The sequence below is a fragment of the Girardinichthys multiradiatus genome, chromosome 8 (genome assembly GCF_021462225.1).
Source record: "Girardinichthys multiradiatus isolate DD_20200921_A chromosome 8, DD_fGirMul_XY1, whole genome shotgun sequence".
NCBI lineage: Eukaryota > Metazoa > Chordata > Actinopteri > Cyprinodontiformes > Goodeidae > Girardinichthys > Girardinichthys multiradiatus.
The window spans coordinates 22,117,522-22,144,167 of record NC_061801.1 but is presented as its reverse complement, the minus strand read 5'-3'; the positions used below and the strand labels follow the sequence as shown (position 1 = coordinate 22,144,167).

General features: G+C 38.4%; 1 protein-coding gene across 2 annotated transcripts in view; it reads left to right on the top strand.

The window, feature by feature from the left end:
• The window catches only part of pappaa (pregnancy-associated plasma protein A, pappalysin 1a), a 137,111-nt gene that overhangs the window by 47,591 nt on the left and 62,874 nt on the right, over window positions 1–26,646 (top strand). For both annotated transcript variants that reach the window (XM_047373534.1, XM_047373533.1), the window contains exons 8-10: window positions 171–299; window positions 442–533; window positions 6,033–6,229. In XM_047373534.1, coding sequence (XP_047229490.1) covers window positions 171–299; window positions 442–533; window positions 6,033–6,229 — 418 coding nt within the window. The remainder of the gene's footprint in view (window positions 1–170; window positions 300–441; window positions 534–6,032; window positions 6,230–26,646) is intronic.

Genomic DNA, 26,646 nt, shown 5'->3' with positions numbered 1-26,646 from the left:
TCTTGATATAAATGTTTATATGTGTTGGCTAAAATGATAAAATAAAGAAAATTCACCATAAAACAGAGCATTAGTTTTAGTATCTGCCCACTGATATTTTCACAATAATGTATTTTTGATTACTCAGAAGTATTAATTCTCTGTGTTTTTGTTTTTCACTTTCTGTGTAGGGATGTGGTATTGCATGTCCTACATACCTACCAGATCCAGACAATCTCCCGCTGGGGTAAGAGTGAGCCCTCTCTTCCCCTGGTGCATGAACTTGGGGGTCCCTTTTGTGGAGATGGACACATCCAGAGGTAACAAGATGTGTAAAAGATATAGTATTTTTAAATGCACACACACTTAATTACAATATTATACAGAAACCAATGTAATTAAACATTTTTGATATTGTTGATATTTCTAGCTTTTTAAAGCGCAGTTTCTATTTTATTCTAGTTCTAAAGGAGAGGAGTGTGATGACATGAACTCTGTTAATGGGGATGGCTGTTCAAGTCAGTGCAAAGAAGAGCCCTTTTTTAACTGTGTTGGTAAGTCTTATGGACTTAGTTGTTTTCAAAGTTAACAGTAACAATACTGCAAATGATGGGCCATTTCTCCTAATTGCTGTAAAGAAGAACTAGCTTATGTTCAGCGAATCTGAGCAACATCCTCATTTAACAATTAGCACCATTATCCTCAGTATATCACAGTTATATTCAATTAATTAGAATGTGCATTTCGATGAGGCTCATTTGTCAAATTAAAAGTACCTTTTGAAAATAACCTTTATGCAGGCCTTAAACATACTTTTCATTAACCCCACATTTCTGTATTAATAATGTAATACTCTATAACCTAAAAATCTGACAATATAAATATACTTAACAGGTTGTTTGATAACAATAATATACTTTTGTAACAGACAAAGTTGAAGGTCCATGCCAGTCATTCAACAACATTTAGCTATCAGTGGTATGGAAAATAAAAAAAAAGACTGCCTTTCATAGTAGAATGGGAAAATCTTAACTGATATTCATTCATCTTCTACATCACTTATTCCATATTGGGTCACAGGGGAGCTGGTGCCCATCTCCAGGAGTCTATGGGTGAGAGGCAGGGTGCACCCTGGACAGGTCGCCAATTCATCGCAGGGCAACACAGAGACATACAGGACAAACAACCATGCACACACTAATTCACACCTGAGGGCAGTTTAGAGAGACCAATTAAGCTAACATTCATGTTTTTTGGACTGTGGGAGGAAGCCAAAATACCTGGAGAGAGCCCACACATGCACCAGGAGCACATGCAAACTCCATCCAGAAAGACCCCCGGCCAGGAGTGGAACCCAGTCTTTCTTGCTACTAACTGCGCCACCGTGCAGCCCCTAACTGATATCATCAAACTTAGTCAAGTATTAGTAAATATTAAGACAGCAATTTGTTTTTGCATTGTAAAACTGATCAAAGTTTTAATTAAGCCCACTGCCATGAAAACATTGAGCTTGTTAGCAATAGGCTAATTCAAACATGGGTAGATTTGCATTAATTATCAATAAAAAAAATAAAATGAAATAAACAGTCAGTTTTTGCACAACAAATAAGAAAACATTTATGGCAATCTTACATAAATCGTGAGATTTTATACTTATGTGCATATTATCTGTATTTCTTTCAGCTATCTCCCCATCTGTCATAGTAATAACTTCGACCTCTTGTATGAAAAAGAGAGGTTTAATAGGTTAAGAGTTATCTGATTTATTTTTAGGCTAACGTTCTGAGCAGAAGTCTGACGCTATAATACAACGACCTTATGTCCAGATGCATTTGCAAAAGAAACCTTTCTTGTCAGAGTACAGTATGGTGAAGGTGTTGAATGGATAAGTGAGTCAAAGTTAACAACAGCTCCAAGGTTGTCCCTGGATTAACTCATATAAGCTATTTAACAATCTAGCTTATTTCGGTATAGAATTGGTGAAACTCGGAGGCTAGTGTCTATATGTTGGTATGGTTCATTACAGTGGCAATTGCTCTAAGACTGCAAGGGAAGCTCAGCTTCCCCTAAAATGTCAAAAAATAAGTGATCAAATATATACTGTTGTGTGTACATGTCATTGACTAAATATGCGCTACAACGAGCTCAACCTTTGTTCAGAATCAGCTTCTTATCACTGGTAACGAAGCGGCTTTCCTCTCACTCATTCCCACAGCTTCACAGTGCTTTAAACAGTGAGTTCAATTGCGAAGCAAAAATGCTGGGCTTTGTCCCGCCCACTGGACGCTCAGCGTCTCTGAGGGTCTATGGGGCAGTGGGCTGGCCTCGGCTGGCCCGGACGCTCAGCTTCTGCATGATGATTGGATGATCTGTCTGAGGCTGAATCCCTTTTTGATTGACAGTGAAATGAGCGAATCAGTGAATCAGCGATCTTGAAATTGAGCTTCCCCTCCTTGAAAGACCAGCATCCGCCATTGGTTCATTACCTTATAAAACATGTGAAGTTAATTTAGAGACTTAATAGTCTGATTTTCATAAGCCTTAACCACGAAATTCAGTGGCCAGTTAGTGGGAGCATTCAGGTTCAATTAAACTCTTTTTGCAAAGTTTACATTTAGTCAAATCTATGTTAGTACTAAGCAAAACTAACAGACACCCATGTTTAATGCATTATGGTCTTATCTTTTTTCAGCTGGCCACTGTCCTCCCTCCTACTGGATATACTTTTTTTCCTGCTGATGCATTCAGTCACCTTCCTACTCTTCCATTATCTGTTTACTGTATCCCTCTTCAAATTCAGATACAATATCATTGCATCTTTTACTTTTCTCAACTTGTTACTCCTTTCTCTTCAGCTCACACATTACCCTTTGTTCCTGCACTTTTTATCGGACACTGTTTGAACTTCCCCTTGTCCCGCTCTCTCTTCTTGCTTGCATATTTGCCTGTTTCTGCTTAGTGAGTGGCAGAAGGCTCTTCTATATGCCCCCTCAGTAGCCCCTCGTTTCACCGCTGCCAGAGCACAAAACTGACTTGAGCTTTTGGCCGTGCTGGAGATGGCTGGAATTTTAAGAAGGAGGACTCGGCCAACTTGGCACAGTATACCGCCTTTCCCCCTAACTGGAACCCCACCGGCTGACGCTGCTTTAGCTGAGACCACTGGGGCCCAGGCAACCTTTCTGGTCCACTCCCCCCTCCAATACACAAGCTTTCAGTTCCAGACCCTAACTCCGGGTGGGATGTCTGGAAAAAATACTGTTGTCTCTTTCTTTTACCTCTTGACTTTGTCTGCACCGCCTCTTCCGTGCTCCTCTTGTGTTTGTGTGTCATGATTTCATTTATTTATGCTCTCTCTTACATTCTCCTTTGCTGTGTTTTATGACCCTGACATACACTTCGATTCTCAAGTACACATCCATATCCACCTTTACCATCCTCTTCTCTCTTTATATTTTAATATGTTTGTTTTTAGGCACTTGCAGCCTTTCTAAAGTAAGTAGACAGGAAATAGTGTGGAGAGAGAGAGTGAAGGGCATGCAGTTAAAAGTTTACAGGCCGGGACTCCCACAACAGCCTGCATTGAGGAAACCACCATCCATCTCTCTTTATCTTATCTGATAAAACAATACATTTGGTAATATGCTTTTAAATATTTTGTTTGTCTGCTCTATGTTTCAGCGGAACATGAAAATAATAGTGTTTAAGTAAACGATATTTGAGTATAGCATTTTCTCAACTTCAGGAGTGGGGACAAAGACATATACAGAGAGGCGAAGTACAAGTTTGGCAAGGCAGTGAAAGAGGCCAAACGACTGTACTCTGAGAAGCTCCAAAACCAGTTCTCAGCCAACGACTCTGCGTCTGTCTGGAAAGGGCTCAAGCAAATCACCAATTACAAGCCGAAAGCCCCCCACTCCATCAACGACCGACGCCTCGCCAACGACCTGAACGAGTTCTACTGCCGCTTTGAAAGACAAAGGGACAGTCCTGCAACCATCTCCCACGACGCCCCCCAACAGCTGCAGCCACAATCCACCACCCCCATCTCTCCAACCTCAAGAGGGGCCTTGGCACCTCCAACCCCCACCCTGAAGTTCCCCCCCACCAGCCCCCTACCCACGCCGAGGACGGCTCTTTCCATCCAGGAGAGGGACGTCAACAAACTCTTCAGGAGACAGAACCCCCGGAAAGCTGCTGGTCCGGATTCTGTCTCACCAGCCAGCCTGAAGCACTGCGCTGATCAGCTGTCTCCAGTATTCACAGACATTTTTAACACCTCACTGGAGACATGTCATGTGCCAGCCTGCTTCAAGTCCTCCACCATCGTCCCTGTTCCCAAGAAGCCAAGGACCACAGGGCTTAATGACTTCAGACCCGTCGCCCTGACCTCTGTGGTGATGAAGTCCTTTGAGCGCCTTGTGCTCTCACACCTAAAAGACATCACCGACCCCCTCCTGGACCCCCTGCAGTTTGCCTACAGAGCCAACAGGTCTGTAGATGATGCAGTCAACCTAGCCCTTCACTTCATCCTCCGGCACCTGGACTCCACAGGAACCTATGCCAGGATGCTGTTTGTGGATTTCAGCTCTGCCTTCAACACCATCGTCCCAGCTCTGCTCCAGGAGAAGCTCTCCCAGCTGAGTGTGCCCGACTCCACCTGCAGGTGGATCACTGACTTCCTGTCTGACAGGAAGCAGCGCGTGAGGCTGGGGAAGCACGTCTCTGACTCCCTGACCATCAGCACCGGTTCCCCCCAAGGCTGTGTTCTCTCTCCTCTGCTCTTCTCCCTGTACACCAACAGCTGCACCTCCAGTCACCAGTCTGTCAAGCTTCTGAAGTTTGCGGACGACACCACCCTGATCGGACTCATCTCTGATGGTGACGAGTCCGCGTACAGATGGGAAGTGGACCATCTGTTGGACTGGTGCAGCCAGAACAGCCTTGAGCTCAACGCTCTAAAGACAGTGGAGATGGTTGTGGACTTCAGGCAGAACCCAGCCCCACCTGCCCCCATCACCCTCTGTGACTCCACAATTGACACTGTGGAATCTTTCCGCTTCCTGGGAACCATCATCTCCCAGGATCTCAAGTGGGAGCCAAACATCAGCTCCCTCATCAAGAAAGCCCAGCAGAGGATGTTCTTCCTGCGGCAGCTGAAGAAATTCAACCTGCCAAAGACTATGATGGTGCACTTCTACACAGCCATCATTGAGTCCATCCTCACCTCCTCCATCACCATCTGGTACGCCGCTGCTACAGCCAAGGATAAGGGCAGGCTGCAGCGTGTCATTCGGTCTGCTGAGAAGGTGATTGGCTGCAGTCTACTGTCGCTCCAGGAACTGTACACCTCCAGGACCCTGAAGCGGGCAGGGAAGATTCTGGCTGATCCCTCCCACCCTGGTCACAGACTCTTTGAGACTCTCCCCTCTGGCAGGAGGCTGCGGTCCATCCGGACCAAAACCTCACGCCACAAGAACAGTTTTTTCCCATCTGCCACCAGCCTGGTTAACAAAGCCCGGAAACCACCCTGACATTCCCCCTTTCCCCCACACCCCCCCTTTTTTTGCTGACAGGACACCTGTAACTCTATGCGTTACATTAACGCTCAGCTTGGACTCCTGCTTACTTGCACTGCTTTACTTGCACAATGATCACCTGCACTGTTGTATTGCTCTTGCATCTTATACTGCTCTATATTTACTCTCACTCACTTAAAACTGTGCACTTATATTTATATTATATTGTAGATATGTTTGTACTGTTTAACTTGTACTGTATTGCACCGACTATGCCAAAACAAATTCCTTGTATGTCCAAAAACGTACTTGGCAATAAAGCTTTTCTGATTCTGATTCTGATTCTGATTCTGATTCACGCAGTGTGACAGTGCTAACTTCACAAACGCTGAAAACATTTGAAAACAGATAAGAGAATAGAATCTGGAGTGTGCCAAAACAAACCTGCAAAGAAACTGAGAAAATGCTTGTCAAAGAAAAATGACAATGTAAAAACTTGATTTGCTTTTACATTTTGTGTATTCTCCCCGATTGCAGAGGAGCCAAGCATGTGCTACTACTATGACGGCGACGGGGTGTGTGAGGACTTTGAGCGGGAAACGGGTGTGAGGGACTGTGGCCTTTATACACCCAGTGGTTACTTAGACCAGTGGGCTTCCCGTGTTGATGTGTCCCATGAAGAAAAGCCATATTGCTCTGGGGAAGTGGCTGCTGGGTATCCTGCTGTTACTAAGGTCAGTTCATACTAAAAAATGTAAAAGATTATGTGAAATTCTTAATCAATGTCACATTATCTCAGTGTTATTTGTAAACAACATTCAGAACAACATCAGAGTGACCAAGGTAAAACATCATAAAACATACTAAAATCAATGGCACATTTTTTTCATAAAACAACTTAAAACACAATTATTAGACATTAGTAAGATAATTCTGGGGTAATCAAGACTTACAGTGTTAAAGTGTATTTTTTGTCTCAAACAATTACACTTACAACCTGCCTCCACATCTTAAATTTGACAAAATGGATTTCCTGGAATGATGCAAGATACCTTTTTCTTTTCTGACATTCCTTTTGAGCAGCTTTACATAAATTCCAGTGACGAAAATGCTTTATTATGTTATTTATCTAATATTACCTCGTTCTGCTAACCATAATTTCTTTATCTGGCATTAGACCTTTGGCTCCAGGCTTTCCATGATCCGGGTAGGATTAACAGTGATATTTTGAAATACATTTTTGATTTATGTGCACCTCTCATCTACATGTAAAGAGTAGGAAAACCTCTTATTTTTTAAACTTTTTTAAGCTTATCTGAATTTACTGATTTTGGGAAAACAATAGAATTATAGATCCCTTACTCATGCCCATCTAAATGTTGCTCATGAAAAACAAGAAACTATTTAGTTTGACAGTAATATTTTAAAGTCTTTGTATTTTCACCCATCATTAGGTTCATTCTTGACAACAACTACTTTAAATTGAGTCATGGTGTCATTTCATGCATTGTAGATATTCATATGATAGGTCTTACAGTTACACTTACTGAGTGACTGCTTTGTCAACTAATATCTGGTACTTGACTCCTGTGGCATAACTGTCAATTCCCTTGTGGGCATCACTTATATAGGGATTTGTATTTTCCAATCTTTCACCACTGTGAAGCCTGACAGGAGTTTTAATGTTATGCACAGGCAGGTTATTGGTCAGCAGTTGGAATGCATGCCCCTTTGTGAGGTTACATCGTGATTAGGACTGTTTAAAGTTGGATCAAGCCTAACCTTTCCTAAAGTGTCTTGAAAGTCTGCCACTGGTCTTCTACCGATAGATTGCTATTTCCAGCTCTTATACTTCCAGGAATGGGAAATGGGTTAAATGGTGCATCCTTTTCTTATATGCTTCTCCGGTACATAAGACAGTTCATTCTCTGCTCTGGGGGGATCTACTTTCATTTTGTCACTTTGTCGCTTAGAGTATACTTTGGAGACTTACTGTAGGGGAACATTAAATATATACATCTGGCTCTAGTGTACCTGTTCTAATAGGTAGCCACCTCTATGAGGGATTTTTGGCACTTTCTAGAAGCTCTGAAATATACAAATTGATATTTCTTGGGAAACAGTCTCCTCTTCATTGGGACACACTGTTTCTTATGGCTTACACATGGGTGTATACCGGCTTTGTGATTTCCTTGATTGTCCCAATGAATATAGAATATAGTGTTGCAGTCAGATCGTCTAAAATATCATAGAAGGCAAAAATATTGCTATGAAATAAACATTTAACCCAGAGTAGACTTATTCTTAGTATTACTGAATTAAGATAGTAAGTGACAAGCACCAATAACACAGCAGTTCTATCACATTGCGTTGGTTGGTTTGGTCACATCCTTTTAAATTTGACATCTTTTCTCTCACATGTGAAAAACTTTGATTTCTTGGCAGGTTTGCTCTCCAGATATGTAGTGAATAACATGCTTGATCTAATGATCTAATGTTTCTGATGACTTTCTAGAAATTTCTCGTCTTCTCGTTCAGTTCAATCGGGACACTGGTACAAAAAAAAAACAAAGCATGTATTTTGTGTAGGAAAGTCCAGTGTGCTGAAGATCCCATAAATTAGACTAATTTATGTCAGAAAGATTTTATTTATTTGACAAATGAGACCAAATCAAGTCCTATATTATACAAGATAACTAAAAGTTTCCCCATGCAACAGATCACCTTAAGCATTCCGTGTAGGATTAAAGTACAATTTATTAGTAGAAATACCTAAAATTTACATTTCAGAAGCATCATAGACATTCTGAAAACTATTTCGTTTTGTGTTTTTGAATGAATGTTAGTGAAAAGAGATACATATAATGGGAAGATGTGTGATTAGAGTAATCCAGAGAGGACTAAGCCAAATAATTGTGATCTACCATTCTGTTGAGAATATGAAGTGCTATGCCAGAGTAGTGCCTGCCAAAAACAGTTTTGTTATGCTGATGTAAACAGTTAATTTTCATTAGTTTGAAAGCTATAAATATTGTGGGACCAAATGACTGGCTGCATTGGTCATCAAAATGAAATGGTAAGATTTGAGATTTATTGGTTACAGTTGAGGGATTTTCTGATTTGTATTTATTTTATGTAATATGTTTATCTAAATACATTGCGGGCTTTGCATGTGATGTTTTACATAAGATTTAAGTGAACATGTAACCAGCGAAATTGGTGTCCTTGTACCTAATGTTAGTAAAACTTGCAAACATATTTTGTCTGTTCTCTCTGCTTAGACAACAGAAAAGACACATGGTTGACAAACATCTCTAGCTCTACGATATTTGATAAGTGCCTTCTAATAAAATGAGTTTCTCTTGTAAGTGATGTCATCTGAACTGCTTTGTACTGCATTGCAGATTATACCAGACCTTTTTGTTGGTTCTAAATTTAACATTCGAGTCTAAATACGAAACCAAAGATTTACAGTGTCAGACAACTTTCCTTTCTCATGAAATAAAGATGCTGCGTTGTGTTTTATAGAGAACATTCCAACAGTTTTTTTTGTAGTTTTGTCATTAATAAAAATAACTTTATAATCGGTGTACATAAAAATAACACAGTAGTGGTAAATCCTTAACATACTTTCTAAACAGAATTGGACCTGGTATTCAGCCCTGTGGGACACCAGCTGATGAACTGGATTTACAGTTTGGTGGAATGGTAGACATTACCTTATGCATGTACTGAGTTGCTCAGTGCTAGTGTACTTTGCCAAATGCTATATGTCTGCAAAGAGAATGAACTCACAAACCCTAATTATTACAGTATGTGCTTGAATTCAATTAAGTTTTTTTGACAAATTTAGTGTAACCAAAAAAAAAATTATTGTCACCACATTTTGGTGAAATTGACAGTAGAAGGTTCTGGAAATGATTTGTTCTGGTCTCATGTCTACTTCTTAAAAATGTATATAACAATGCAATTACTTAAACCATCTAAATGTAAACTATCTTCATGCTGCAATGCAAATGCACACTTTGTTTCTCTGTACATTTATGTATCCTTTTTGTTATGAATGACTGTGTTGGGAGTGGGACTTAGAGAAAGTACACAGTGTGTAGATAAAAGAACAATATCAATGCGATATTCAAAGCAAAAAATGTAAAACATTACACTATCAATAAATATTTCTGGCACTCATGGCTGCCTAAATTAAAGAAGGCAATTGATTTCCTGTATGGAACTAGCTTATCCTCAAAAAAGTATTTCTCTACATTGTGTTTGAAGATGTGATGTGGACTGCCTGTTGGTGTGTGGTATAGAATCTGATGTAATGCTTTGAAAGAAAAAAGAAAACTGTCTTAATGGTGTTTTTCTGAATGGTATTAGATAGAGCTACACCATTTAAGGACAATAAGTCATATAATGATATTAGTGAATATCGTGATAACAAAATAGTTTGTGATGAATAAAAAAATCATTGAAAAGTGTTAATCTTTTTCCGCATTGGGTTCATAGCAAAAATAAACACCAGGTAGTGAGTCTATCTAGCTACTTCAAAAACAATAAATTGTATTATTTAAATTTTTACCAAGGTTTTAATCAAAAATAAAGTTGCTCTGGGCAACATCTGCTGTTTTAGCCCTAAAACAACTTAGTTGTAGCTCCTTAATGACTGCACCACCTCTTTGTTTTCTAAAACCTTTTATGCCACATTAAACAACAAGTGTCACCAAATATATTGCAGGCATATGGAGCCTCAATTGGGGTACTTAAATAATTAGCTAACATTTATTGCATTCCTAGCAGTTCAATGCACCTATCATACTGTTTACAGTGATATTGGAATTATTTTACTTTAGTGATATTTTGTACTGGTCTGGTATTAGACAGACTACTCTAGCAGCCCCTCTTATAATTCTGTTGACAGCTGATTTGAAAAAAAAAAAAACTGTGCTCCTGTAAATTCAGAAAATATTCCTATATGTTATTAAGTTATAACGTTTTCTCAATTTAGAAAGGTAAAATGTTTTCTAAAATTAAAAAAAACAAAAAACTTCTAAAATTTGCAGTGCTGGTTTGTACAAAAATTTCAAAAACTTAAAAGTCATTGATGTTGTTTTCAGGCACATTATCAAACGGTAGGAGAATCATTGCAAAAAGTTGGTTTTTGCTACCCACGTCAAAATTGAATCTCTAATTCTAAAAGTAAATTTAGCTTTGAAATAGGCGTTTTGGTTTTAAAATTATAATTTAACTGTAAATACAAAACACATTTTTTATCTTGTGAAATTTAGCTCTGAAGTGTTCATTTTAGAGAAGTCCTCAACTGTAAAGGCAACTACTCAATGAGCATGTAAATTTTGCCAGAACATTTGTGAGCATTCCTGCAGTATGTTTTATGATTTTGCCAGAATTAAAAATAATCATCAGCATGTGTTAACATATCACTTTGTTTGCAATTTGCAACAAAATAAACATGCAAGCCCATCTGGATTTAAATGCTAAAATGTCAGTAAGTGAGGTTTTTAATAAGGCATAGTGTCCTTAAAATACCAGTATATGAGTCTAAGTGAGAACTAAGACAAAATAATGACCAGAAAACCTGGGCAAGTAATGTTCAAGCCTGCATTATGCTCTCCAGTCTTTGGTAATCAAGTTGGCACAATTATAAATCACATAGAGAAACATGTGTGCAAGCACAAACACAGACAGTGTGGCCTCCATACAGGCTTATAAGGTAGGTCTATATGGGGCTGAAATGTACTACTTGTCTTTCTGAAGCAGAACATAATGTTTCTCCACTAGCTTTCTGCAGCAGGCTTTAGGGGCATTGCAGTAGAGATCTGGCCCTCACAATTTACTTTGGTGTGTTTAAAATTGGTTGCGGTTATGTGTGTGTGGGCACATTTTCTCATATTATTGGATCCATTAGTCTAAAGTCCACTATGCTTGTGCGGTACAACAGTTTATTGGGACCAAAATGGCCCCTAATTTTTTTAAGTTGTTTATGGGTTATTAGAACTTGGTTTTTATGGTCACTCTAGTTAAATGGTTGGTAAAAAGCTAGATCATGCATAACGGCAAGAATAAAACAAAATTATGCACTAGTGCAAAGACCTTGCCTTTACATGTGTGTTGAAGAACTTGTGATAGTGGGGAGTCTGCATTTGCATTTAAACCCAAGATTAAACAACAAACCAGGTGATTTTTCCAGAGAATGCTGCTGCTCTTGCAATCTCTCAATGCAACATTAATTATACATCAGCAACAGAAGGGATAAGACTTAAGTGCTGTCATGCGAAAAGTCAGTTATATGTAAAGTTCACCCATCTTGAAATTTAAAACAATCATATATGCATTAATTGTGAATTAAATAATCCTTATTAAACTCATCTTTATATAAATAATGCTTTGACGGTGGTGGTTCTGGCTCAGCCAGAAATTATCCAAAGTAGTAAAGTAAGGAAACAAAAACTGACCTTGTTCTGTCCCAAGTTCCAAAAGCATAGTTTTTATTCTTGAGAGAATAACTAACAAACTATATAGAAGCTGCTGCAGAGGATATGTATTTTACCCTACTCACTTTTCTCCAGCTATATATTCAAGTAGACGCATAAGAAACTTGCGCACAACTTGAATCACACTTTAAAGAGAGTGAGAGAGAGGGAAAGAGACAGAAATACTAACAAACACAGAAGGTCAAACAGTAACTGAAATGTTGCTTCCAGGAGTGCAGCAGGGCCAGCTTTTCTGTCACTGGCTCTCCTTCCTACCATTGCAAACCACAGAATCCTCATCAACCCCCTGACACTGACATAAGCATGTTGTTACATTAAAAGAGACGTCTGCAATGGTGTGTTGTTGTCTTTTTCAGTTTAAAATATTGTGACCCTACCATGTGGAAACCCTAATTGAAAAAACAATTCACGGCTCTTAATGACACCTATTAGTAAATATGCAAAGTTTTTACAATGTTTTATTAAACACAGATGTTACAGATTCAGAGACTCCTGTGTGACTAGTTTACATTGTAGATTCTTCAGTCCTTACCTGTAGGGTTTTCTGCTGAGATTGACAAACCTCCTCACCAACTTTAATAGTTTAATTTCCTCAGTTGGCCACTGATGTTGCCTATCATTAGGTTTGGAGCAATCAGACCATGAGATTCAGTAGTCATGGGTGGGTCTGGGTGCGAGGATATTACCTCAGACATCGCGCGCTTACCAGCATTCCAGTAAAACATGGGAAGGTGCTTGGAAACTCATACTTGATTCTCTCGGTTTCTCTTTTCTCCTTGCTACAAATGCCTCACAGATGCTCACCACTGTTTACCAAGTGCAGACTCTAAATGTGTATGTATTCCTTCTCAGAGAAAGAAGGAGAACAAGCAAAAGAGAAATAAGATGTACTGTGTAAGGCACTATACTCTCTGACTAAATTATCCTCCTAATTAGGTTTTTTACCAACAAATGGACTGTGAAGCCAACTATAAGCTATGGAAACCCTGATAGGTGTTTTCTTTCAGTTTGAATAGTTTAAAACAAGAGATGCATCTCTAGTTTTTTGATATCTAATTTTTGTAAAGCTCTGACATACTAATTTCTCTTTAAGAAACGTAAATATTAACACTCCAAATTTTTTTCTCGCCTTCCTGCCACAAGCCATGAATAAATATCTAAATTAGGAGCAGAGGTAAGATCACACAGTGGTTGAGATAGTACTAAAGTAAATAAATTAGCATTATAAGCATCACTAATTTTAAAACTCAGCCTCTGTGTGTCATGTAATGGAGGTGTTGTGCAGGACCAACGTGCAAACAGGAGCGTGGGAGCCGCATGGTGAGTAGAGTCTTAGAATAATATCAGAACTGATACTTAGAAAGTAGTTAGACAGAACATGAAACCTAAGCGATTTGATGGGAATGGAATTTGGCAGAGGCAGGGTGGAGAAATGACCAATGAACAAGAAGAGCTAACCAAATGCATTGTAAAGAAGTTGGTGGCATGGAGAATGCTGAGCAACTGCAGGAAGGAAGTTAACATAAATGAGCAGCAACACAGAAACACTGGAACTCTAAATGTACTGGAATACAAGAAATAAGTAAACCACGGGATGAACTAAATTGACATCAACTAAAGAACATAAACAGGGAAGTACAGAGAAACAGACAAGAAAACTCAAAACTTAAACAACTAACACGGGTGCATCATGACACTGTGTATTCCCTAGAAAATGTAGACCTAAATCTTAACTAATTTCAAAAGGACTGCAAACATTATCAAATCCAGCATGTGCTGTGGTGCACAGGGGCTAAAAGCTACAATGGAAAAAAAAAAAAAACATTGAGCCACTTCCTTTATTAAAGTCAGTTAGGTGAATAATTCTGAAGAATTAATTACCGTAGTAACCGACTTTAGTAGTTGTGCCATGACCAAATGAAGAGACAGTATGTCAATCTGTAAAATCAGAAATGAGTCAATAAATCAACAATAAAAAAATTATTTCTCTAGGTGGTTCACATTCTTTAGATAACAAAATTAAAGAAAATCTGTACCAGGTGAGGTGAATTAAGTTCTGTGTGTAGTTTTTTGAACCATTCTCACATTTTTGAGTTAAAAAAGGGGCATGCATATTGAATTCCCTGTAATTATTTGCTTTAAAAAACCTTCGGCCCATTTTTGAAACTTTATGTGTGATATTATTGATGTGCCGCATGTTTGCAACATACTGTATGTATGTTTGAATTTAGACGTTTTCCTGGTTGTATAGGTGGTAAATGTAGACAGAGAAAGTCTGCTAGTGAGTTGCATTACACCAGTGTAGCGCATAATTTCTCTGCCTTTGCTAACAGCTGTCTTCTGTGTTTCCTGCTTTTTAAGTTTATTGTTTTACTTTATGTGTTTGGGAGTCTTTTTACAGTACAGACATAACTTTAGAGCAGTGCATCTGACAGTTGCACTCTCATTTTCTCTTTATCCTATTTGGTTTCCCCTTCGCTTAAGACACTTTGCACTCTTTTTATCTGAAGTGGTGATTTACAAACACAAGTTTGTGTCTGCACAACTACGGTTGACAACCCAGCTGGTAAATATTAAGACCATGTGTGTAACAATGTGCGAGGGAGTGTGTTTATGTGTGTTTTGAAGTTTCACCTCATCTCCAATGTAACTGTGATTATTGTTGTTTTTTTTAAGAAAAGTAAGAATTTGTTTCTTCCAAACAGACGTAACATTTAACTTTTTAGGTTGAATAACAACTTCAATGGTTCCACAATAAATAAACTGGTTTTTTTTTCAGAAAAACTGTCCAACAGAATTATATTAATAAATGCTTCTGTACCACATTTATTTTAACAATTATACCAAAGCCACAAAAGTTTACTTCGCCTGAAGCCTAGCACAGATCTGACTGGTTGTTCTGATGTTTAAACTCCTCACTTTTGTTATCTATCAGTAATGAATTCATAAATGATGTACAATAGCATTCACACCTTTCTAGGAGAGATCGTTGCATCTGCATTATAACCAAACACAAAGGAAACATGTTGGAATTTAATTAAATTATTTTGTTAAACAAAGATGCAGCAAAGCCTGCCAGAGAAGAGTCACTCATTTAAGAAGCTTTCACCCTCGAGCAAGAAAAGAGTCAGTCCAGTTACCTGGATGCTTCTCAATGCAAAAAAATCCCAACTAATGCTGTTACCAGCATTGCCAAAATCAAATGTCAGCTCTTCTAAAATGACTAAACGGCTATATGGAATAGTACAAAGATAGGATTTATTTCAATAAAAGGCTAACTTGTTAAAATCGTTATTAGTAAAAACAAACATTCTCTCACAAATTTGGTATTTTTTCGATCAGTGGATTTTAACGTTTTGGATCTGACTGAATGACTCAGGCTAAGCACAAAATCTTCCCCATATATGTAATGTCCTGTCACTATTATGAAGCGCAATGTGTGTAAACAAATAAAAGTGTATGCAAGCGTGTTAACTCTTCTGTTTAATGGATTAAAATATTCAGTAACTGAGCATCTATGTTTTAAAAACCCCACATTTGTTTAATGAATACTCATTGTTTGGTTCATCTACTGACGACCTTAACCAGCCAGAGATGCTAATAGGGAATTGGCACTTTGACCACAGCATAGCCTCCAAAAGTAAAGCTTCCTTGAATTTTTTGTAGGATTGTAATGGTGTGTTCAATTTGTCGGGCATTCCGACTTCCGAGTAGGACATTTTAACTGGAACGTCCCCCAAAGTCAGAATTACAAGTCGGAAAGTCAGAGCAACAGAATAATGCCCGACATTCACATTCAAGATGGCTACTACTTGCATCAACAGTAAAAAACTTTATTACTGTGACTGTTTACAGCAGGTCTGTATGTTTTACGTAAAATGTAGTTAGTCATACTGGTACTACATTTCAATGTCTATAAGAAGCAATGTTGCAACGGTGTTTGTGTGGATGAAATACCAGTTATTGTCATTGTTATTGTTGTAAAACTGCTGTTACAGTTGCTAGCAATACAAACAAAAACAAGCAGGAAACTGGAACACTATAACTTGGAGATGACGTAAACTCTGACTTCCCAATTCTGACTTCAGAGATTAATAGAATGCACCATTTAGCACCTTTTCCATGGGCTCTACTTTGGCTGGCTCCACTCTACTTAGCCCGTTTTGTGACGGTTTCCATTACAGTCTTTTCCGGCCCTTTACTGGCATCAACAGACTGCGGTTCAGTAATTGGCCAGGGGCGTTGCCAGTCATATGTCAGCAGCACAATAAAGTCTTCACTAGGGCTACAACTAATGATTATTTTAATAATCGACTAATCGGTCAATTATTTTTACAATTAATCGGTTTTAAAGCCTGCTCCATCCACCATGGATAGTGGTCTCATGTCATTAACTAGCATGTTTAGAACAGAGTTTGTAAGTGGAATATATTGCTGGGGGGTGAGCATCTTGTTCCACATGTTTTTGTTCATTGTTGCTTGTTTTTTTCTGCATAAGAAACGCAAAAAGACCGAAATAAGTACACGTTACTGTCATTAACAAAGCAGCACCCACATCAGCAACACTAAATTAATATTAATTAAATAAATTATTAAATAAATAAATTAAATATTTAGCGTGTTTAGTTTCTTATTAGGTATACATTTTTTTTACCGCGCTGGCTCTTCCTCTCCCGTTTCAACTCAGGTGTTCATGTAGAGAAGTCGTGCTTCTGTGCCATGCCAGACCGTTTTTGCATATCTTGCAGGTCACTCCTCTTTTTACTGCATCCAGTGTGAAGTGCTCCCATACTTTCGATGTCTTTGTTTGTGTTGTTTTTTCTTCTGTTTTCTCATTTGTCCCACTTTTCTGACGTAACATTTCGTGCTCTGCCATCTTGCTCAATGCAAATCTGTTTGTGCCGCGTATAGATCCATGCGCGTGGCACGTCATGCAAAACAAGGCCAACTATTAGCAGATTTCTTCTTCTTTTTTTTTTCTGCTCTAACGGTAGATCACAGTGTCCGGTGGCTCATTGCTGCCACACATTGGCCACAAATGTGACAGATTGTGTTAAACAATAGACCACATACGGCAAAATGTGATTACAAGGCAACTAATCGATGATTAAATTAGTTGACAACTATTTTAATAATTGATTGTAATCGATTTAATCGATTAGTTGTTTCAGCTCTAGTCTTCACTGAGGTAGCGCAGATAATGACAAGCCACGGATTCTACCGCACACTGCAGTGTCTACAAAAATATTAACGATTACAATGGCCGGATTTTGTCAAACCGAAAACTGGCAGTCATTTGAAATCATTGTTAAAGGACATGGTTTACGACGGCGAGCCTTTATTTTACTTTGCATGTTTGTACTTGTAATTTATCTCATGTTTGGCAGGCTCACAACAAACCATAAGACGGTATGGGTTAATAGCAGCACAACATATGACGATTGCAACTGGATGTGGGGCTTTAACCCCTATAACCCGAGCGCCCCCAGTACCGGGGGCAGCAGCATTCCGCCAGCAAAATCATTCCAAGCACATGCTAGACAATGACCAATATATGCATATTACATATCTACTGAACGGGTAAAGGCTCATCTATACAACAGAAACATTCACAATTTTAACACTAAACAGCTAAATTAGAAAAAGTAAAAAAGATTGCTTGACTCCTGTAATCCATTGTCACTGCGCCACACTGCATGATTCCTTACTTTTTTCGTCTGTCTTTGTCTCCTGGATATTGATTAGAAAACTGTGACGCTCCAGAGAGGGATACCAGTGATCTGGATTATGAAATCCCATAGTAAGAAAGGCATGTAATCCATTTTCATTGTTGATGAGATATCAGTGGGGGAAAAAAAAGAACCTAAGAACTAAACCTGAGAAATTTCAAATGGCACACATGATGCCAGGATTTTTATCTACTAATGCCTCTCTAAAATATCTATGCGTCACTTTTTTTGCATGACGTTTAGTACAGCTAATGGTCAGATCCTGTACTTTGGCTAGCTAGATGTTTTGGATTACAACTGCATACTTTCAAAAAAATATTCACATCACAAAGTGCATTTTTTCAGCAAAAATAATTTTTTTCTTTCATGTACCACTGTGTTGCACATTCATTTACTCCCACTCAGTAACCTTAGTATTGCTTTTTTAATCTCTGGAGTATTCTCTGTAGTCTTACCTTTTTTTGGTAACAGAACCATTCAAATAGACCTTGTAGTTCTTTAGATATATTCATTTAATTTTGAGTATGTCATTTTCAAGCAAATCTCTCAAAAAGAGGCCTAGGGTTTAAGAGGTTAAGCCATAATTCCACCTTTCAGTGAGTCAATGGAAACACAATTGCTTTTGTGCAGAGTAGAGTGAGATCAAGCAGACTGGGGCCTTGCGGTGCTGGAACTGTGAATGGAAAAGAGGCATACATGATCCCTCAAACTACGTGTCACTACAATGATTAACTCTGATACAGCTTTGGTTCTATTTGTGGTAAAGGTCAGTGTTCAAAGGAAAAAAGGAGAGGATGGTGATGCCAGACTTTAAACTAGGGGCCTGATTTGTTTTTGTTACATTTTATTTTTTGGAGTTGATCTGTGACCTTTTGTATATATAGTAACAGGAATTCCCCATCTTAATTACAGTGGTAACTTCCACTGTGATTTTTAGGACACTGAAGAATCAAATAAAATAAGCTTTTTAGTTTCCATAGTGCCCACTTGCAGTTTTAACAACTTATTTGTGTGTCCACTATATTGTGCAGCATTCAGCATTTACAGGGGTTGGACAATGAAACTGAAACACCTGGTTTTAGACCACAATAATTTATTAGTATGGTGTAGGGCCTCCTTTTGCGGCCAATACAGCGTCAATTCATCATGGGACTGACATATACAAGTCCTGCACAGTGGTCAGAGGGATTTTAAGCCATTCTTCTTGCAGGATAGTGGCCGGGTCACTACATGATACTGGTGGAAGAAAACGTTTCCTGACTCGCTCCTCCAAAACACCCCAAAGTGACTCAATAATATTTAGATCTGGTGACTGTGCAGGCCATGGGAGATGTTCAACTTCACTTTCATGTTCATCAAACCAATCTTTCACCAGTCTTGCTGTGTGTATTGGTGCATTGTCATCCTGATACACAGCACCGCATTCAGGATACAATGTTTGAACCATTGGATGCACATGGTCCTCAAGAATGGTTCGGTAGTCCTTGGCAGTGACACGCCCATCTAGCACAAGTATTGGGCCAAGGGAATGCCATGATATGGCAGCCCAAACCATCACTGATCCACCGCCATGCTTCACTCTGGGCATGCAACAGTCTGGGTGGTGCACTTCTTTGGGGCTTCTCCACACCGTAATTCTCCCGGATGTGGAGAAAACAGTAAAGGTGGACTCATCAGAGAACAATACATGTTTCACATTGTCCACAGCCCAAGATTTGCGCTCCTTGCACCATTGAAACTGACGTTTGGCATTGGCATGAGTGACCAAAGGTTTGGCTATAGCAGCACGGCCATGTATATTGACCCTGTGGAGCTCCCGACGGACAGTTCTGGTGGAAACAGGAGAGTTGAGGTACACATTTAATTCTGCCGTGATTTGGGCAGCCGTGGTTTTATGTTTTTTGGATACAATCCTAGTTAGCACCCGAACATCCCTTTCAGACAGCTTCCTCTTGCGTCCACAGTTAATCCTGTTGGATGTGGTTCGTCCTTCTTGGTGGTATGCTGACATTACCCTGGATACAGTGGCTCTTGATACATCACAAAGACTTGCTGTCTTGGTCACAGATGCGCCACCAAGATGTGCACCAACAATTTGTCCTCTTTTGAACTATGGTATGTCACCCATAATGTTGTGTGCATTTCAATATTTTGAGCAAAACTGTGCTCTTACCCTGCTAATTGAACCTTCACACTCTGCTCTTACTGGTGCAATGTGCAATCAATGAAGACTGGCTACCAGGCTGGTCCAATTTAGCCATGAAACCTCCCACACTAAAATGACAAGTGTTTCAGTTTCATTGTCCAACCCCTGTATTTCTAGAACAAATTAAACAGAATATCAAAAGGCCATATCAACTGGCTTACTTCCTTGTACCAATATCATGAATATTCTTTATAGTAGTGTAAGTATGACTGTGATGTTTTGATTACAGGTTGCTAGAACAGCACCCATGTTTCTGCCAAATTTGTTACATAAAATAGCCTTACTGTATTGACAATAGAAGTCATATTATGTGCATTTCCAAATCTTTGTAAAATGAGCTAATTTTGTGACAAATCTTATGGCAAACAGAATGTTATACATGACCCGGCACTCTTATCAGCAACAATCATGGGAATCTTTTTACTCCTCTTTGGGACTGTATTAAGCATGCAAATATACTGAACTCCTTGGAAAATACCTTATCATAGTGCACTGTATGTTATGTTGTTTTATTTACTCTGCCTGATCACCACTGGATTTATACTTAAAAATTCTAAAAATACTGAACCTTATTTACACGTTGGGGTCCAAATTTTGTAAATATTATCTATTCCTTTTTAATTGTCCTTTTCTCATTTTCCTATTAGGTTCAATTAAATGTGGGCTATTCAACAATAAACAGGTTTCTATGTATAAAACACACATCTCATAAAACTATTTGCAGTTACATTACTTGTATATTTGATAACAGTTAAACGTTCCATTGATTTTTCATTGCTTTGAAGGACCAGCATGTAAACGAGAGCTGGTCTGTGTGTTCCAATCTAACAGTTGAGCTAATGTAGCTCAAATTGCTGAAGTCGTAATGCTGGTGTTGACAGAAAGGCATCAGAATACACAATGCATCACAGATTGTTCCATATGGGGCTGGTAAGCCACAGACCTGTCAGGGTGGAAAAAGTTTTCCCTGATGGGGTTAGAATCCTTCAGCACTAAATTGTCCCCTTCCAGAAAACCGAAAAAGGTTTAGAAATGATATGAGTAGCACAACAAATAGTTTCAGATGTTGACTTGGCCTCCAAACTCCCCAGATCTCAGTTAAATAGAGCATCCATGGGACATGCTGACAAAAGTTTCAATTAATGGAAGCCCCACCTTGCCATTTATAGGCCTTAAAAGATCTACTGCTAACCCCTTAGTGCCAGACACCACCGCACACCTTTAGGGGTCTAGTGGAGTCTTGCTTCAATGGGTCAGGTCAGTTTTGACGCAGAAATACGACTTACACACTATTTGGCACGTGGTCATGCCTGATATTTGAATTTGTTGAGTCAATTTGAAACAGAAAAACATTTTTGTTTAGCATTGTTTACATTTCAGATGTATGATGCTTTCAAATTATACATCTGTTATTTACAATATATATTTATTTATGTTCACAGAATGAAACTGAATGAAAACTGTTTGACATAAGAAAAAAAGATTGGAAATCAGATAACCTGAAACCCTTTAAAAATAAAACCACTGTAGTGTTGTATGTTACACATAGTCTTACAACAAAATGATATTAGCCAAATATGGCTGGTTGTGGTTTGGTTTTTACATTTTTTATGGTCTTTTTTTTCTTACAACTCTGATTTGTTCAGAAGTGAATAAGTAAATTTGCTAGCCTATGCCTCCTACAGTGAGCTTCGACATGGCCTTCTTTGACCCCACTCTGCATAGAAGTTTATTGATGAACAAATAAGATTTAAATGAAAGTACATACCTAAGTGCTTGATGGGTGAAAAGCTGTCTTGCCATAAACACCCTTCCTCCTACTTTCAACACTGGCACCCAATGAATGACAAATTTATTCAGATGACTGTGATTCTGCACTAACATGGGGGATGGTGGAGTGGTGGGATGAAAGGAAGTGTAAAGAGCCACGGGTCACACGCGAATTGACTCCCACTGGTGTGATGCTTTGTAAAGAGGGGGATGTTTGCCTGCGGGCAGGAAAGGATGTGAGGAGGAGGGGTGCTGAGAAAGGTCTAGCTGGTTCTACCTGTGTTTACATTAAAAACTGTCCCTTTACCTTAAACTGTGTTTTTTCATCTTCCCAGCCAATGAAGATTTAGCTTTGGAAAAAGGTTATGCCCAAGCAAAAAAAAAAAAAGATAAAAATAATCTTAAATAATTTACTAACTTTAAAAGCCAGAACATTTAAAATATTAGTCACATCTCTATTTAAAATATGCAACTGGAGTGACAATCAGAATTGAAGTGTCAAAACTGTCCCCAAATGGGACAAAAAAGACATTCAAGGCACCTATTCTCATCTGGGGTTTTTTTCTGTTGTTTTTTTGTTGTTCAACCGCATTTCAGATTTTGCTACTTCAGCTCTGAGCAGAAAGGTCATGTCAACAGATTTAAAGGACAGATATACTGATGTATAGCTGGTCTGGCCAGTTTTCTATGGTGGCAGGATCTTGCAGCAGCCTCTCTAGCAAAACTCTCATGTTACTGGTGTCTAATTTCACCACCTCAGGGCAGCAGCTGAAACTCACTGTCCTTGGTGTGTGTCCTTTCTTTTCTTTATCTTTGTTTATCCATTGCGCAATAATATTTTACAATCTATATATGTTTTTGTCTCTCTGTTTCCTAATTCTGACCTTCTCACATTTCATACAGTTGATACCTTTCCATCTCTGTTCAGCATCACACTTTAGCAATGCTAATGAGATACCAGAAATAAACAAAAAGGTTACCATATTTTTTGTTTTGCTATTGCTGTCTGCATAAATAATGTATGGCATTATTGGATTTGTCATGGCTTCACAGGTGTTGTGAAAAAACTTATTTTTCTGCTACTTAGATGCAACTCACCTGTCCAGCCAAAATATTTAAATCTACGTTTATCCTATCAATAGCCTTTCAAAAGAATTCTCACACTGTACATTTTTACATATTCACCAATTAACACACTAGACAGGTCAAGGATAGTTGTGGAGAGGTTTAAAGAAGGGTTAGGTTAAAAAACATAATACCTCAAAGTTTAAACATCACACAGGGAACTGTTCAGTCCATGATCTGAAAATGTAAAGAGTGCGGTACAACTACAATCCTATAAAAACATAGCTTTTAATCTAAACCAACAACCCGAGCATACAGAACATTTTCAGAGTAGCAAATAAAGGGCCTATGGTAACTCCAGAAATCTATAGCTATGCTGGGAGAAATTGTCGGCAGTATAACTGTAGTTGTGCATTCTCCATAGGTGCTCTAGTCTGATGAGACTATATTGTGTGTGGTGGAAAACCAACACTATATATCACTAACACGCTATACATCACATGATGGTGGCACCATCATGCTGTGGGAATGTTTTTTCTTATAAAGGTCCAGAACACTTCCCAAAGTTGGGGTCCCAACCCACAGTGGGGTCGTGAAAGATTGTTTATGGGTCGCTGACTGAATCTTATTTCTCTTTTTAAGATCAAATAAATGGAGTTCATCATTAGGCCACATGAGGGAGCGCATTACTATTTTGACTGACTCATCAAAAGACCAAGCTACAAATTACACCAGATTACAGAGACCAAAGATCAATTAAAAATGAAAACTGTAAGGCTATCTAAAAAGACACCAACAAAAAATGTTAACGAAGCTGGTGAGAGCTGCCATAACAAAGACTCATGCACTGAAGATCCCCCGGTCAAAGGCCCACAGTCTGAGAGCAGTGAACACAGAGTCAAAGAACCAGGGGAAGAACCAGCTGCCAAGAAAAGAAAATCCAAGTCAAGGCCATATAAAGACTATTTCTTAAGCTATGGGTTTTAAATGATTCTATCTCAAATCAAGAAGCACAACCTATGTGTGTAATATGCCACTAAAAACTTGCAAATGAGTTTTTAAAATCAGCCAAATTAAAGAGGCATTTGGAAACCCTTCACAGTGAGTTTCCACATGGTAAGTTTCTTATCATGTGGCAACAGAGAAAAAACCCCATGCAAAAATTTATCACACAACGTGTTAGTACAATTATCGATGAAAACACTGCAGATAAATTAAAATGCATCCCACTGTGTGATAACACTGAGTGACAACATTGTTTCTAGAAGGATTATTGATATGTCAAATAACCTTGAGGGCAACTTATTTCAAGAATGAAGACGGTGGGGGATTTTTTAATCCAGCTGGATGAAAGCACAGATGTCTCAGACTGTGCAACTCTGTTGGCCTATGTGAGGTACGTCTGGGAAAGAGTTCATGGAGGACTTATTTTGCTTGACTACTCTTACTGGGACGACAGGTGAGCAGATACTTTCTGTAATAAACAACTATGTGGTAACAAGGTGCGGCCTGGACTGGAGCTGGTTGAAAAAGCATAACCATGGATGGAACTGCAAAGATGATAGAAAAAAACAGCAGAGTCATAAAAATTTTTTTATAGGCTGCTGACGAGGACATAGTGTGGAATCACTGCTTTCCTCATTGACATGCGTTGGCATACAAAGCAATGCCTGCTGATCTCAGTGAAACAATGCAAGAAGTAATTTGTGTTGTAAACTTTATTAAGAGCAGTTCCCTGAATTGTCAACTTTTTGATCAGCTTTACAGCGACATGAGGGCAGAGCACATGCACCTACTGTTTCACACTAATGTGCGCTGGCTTTCCAAAGAAAGAATTCTGACCAGAGTATCTGAACTGAGAAATTAAATCCATGCGTTCCTTCTTGAGAAAAAGTCCTCACTTGCTTAGCTGTTTATAGATGAATGGGTTTTTGTATTGTCATATCTGACAGATATGTTTTCATTGCTTAACGAGCTGAGCTTAAAACATCAAGCAGAGTATGATGACATGTTCCGCAACTGGAAACATGTTTTGACTTTTCAGAAGTCCCTGACGTTGTGGCTTGCATGCCTCAAAGGACCAAAACAAAGCCTTTACATGCTTCCAACTGTGTCACTGACACACATGTAAAACATCTGACTGAACGTATTGTAACAAACCTTGTAGCACTTATTGATAGTTTTGATTGTTACTATCCAAAAGAGAGATATGACTTGTTGAGTGGAAAAGGGTAGATTCAAAATCCCTTTGCCATTGAAAGTCCAGAATCTCTGCTGGACCTGGGACTAACTCTTGAAGACGAAACTGAGATGTTACAACTGAGCAGTTATTCAGTGTTAAAGAGAAGACATGGATTCATGCAATTATCCTCGTTTTGGATAAACATCTCATTTGAATTTCCTCTCTTAAGTAAGGTGAGCATCCTGCTTCTTATTCCTTTCACAACTACATTCAAATGGGAAGTTGGATTCTCAGTTCTCACAAAAATAAAAACAAAATCCCGAAAAAGACTGAACACTGCACCAGACATGCGTGTTGGATTGTCCTCTTGTACACCAGACTAGACTGCAATACTGAAAAACAAGCAGGTCAATCCATTACATTAGCATAGAAAATAGAAAATCTTTAGTTAAAAGCTATATTTATTATTTTCTTCATTCATGTTTATGTGCAAGTCTTTTTCTGCGTTCAAAACATGTTTTTAATTCATGTATGTTTTGTTTTGTTTTGATTGTTCTGGTTTGGGCAATACTCAGATTATCCAAGATTACATATATTTGTTGTTATTCAAGAAAGAAAAACTAAAATCTGATTGTTTATCTGCCTATTTCTTAAATGTTTTGTTTAATTGGATTTAATGTGTACATTGTTTCCAAGAAGTACATTCAAATTTAAGTAAACTTTTGAGATTCTTTGTAATTGAATTCACAAACAAAATGCTTAAAGGACACGAAAATGTATAAGATGAAATGTATTTCAAAACACAATTGGTTTCTTTTCAGTAAATAAAGGCTCATTCAAATGGGGTCACAATATTTAATCTTTTTCAAAATGTGGGTCACTCCGAAAAACGTTTGGGAAACCCTGGTCTAGAAAGCTGTTAAAAGTTGATGGACAATACTGAAAGAAAACCTGTCAGAGGCTGCAAATGCAAGGCCAAGCTATTTGTCAAAGAAGAATGGGCAAAGGTTCCCACTCAATGAGTAAAACCTGTAGAGACACTCTGCGAAAGACTTGCATGTAGGTGCAAAATACATTTGTACACCACACTTCAGATTTTTATTAGTTAAAAAAAAAAAAATTTACAACATAAATTCATTTTCCTTCACTTCACAGTTATGTGCTGCTTTGTGTTGGACTATCATATAAAATACCAAATGAAATACCATAAAATACCAAATGAATTGCAACACCCACAAGAACTTTAAGGTAATCTAATATTTGACAATTTGGCAAACGGCTTAGTAAGGCATAGGCACAATTTTATTATTGCTCAGTCAAAGTATTGGTCAGTAACCTGTGGCATAGATCTTTTTTTGCAACTATTAAAGCTTGGTTCTACTTTGATTTGCCTGCCAATATATTTCTGAATACGTTGAAACATATTTTTCAGATGGGCCAAATTGTTACAACTTAGAGTCAGAGCTCTAAGACTATATGCTATGGTAAATCCACCATCCCTCTTGAGGGCCACTTTGTGTCAAGATGAACATGCTCCTGCTTGAAGAAGTTGGTAATGCTGGCATTATTTTGATTTTATATGAAGCTAAGCCAAGTTTTATGTTTGTGGTTTTTAAAGTACCCTAAAGTGAAGTACAATTTTTCTACACAAGTGACTAATTCAGATATTATTTACAATTAATGCTAGTCT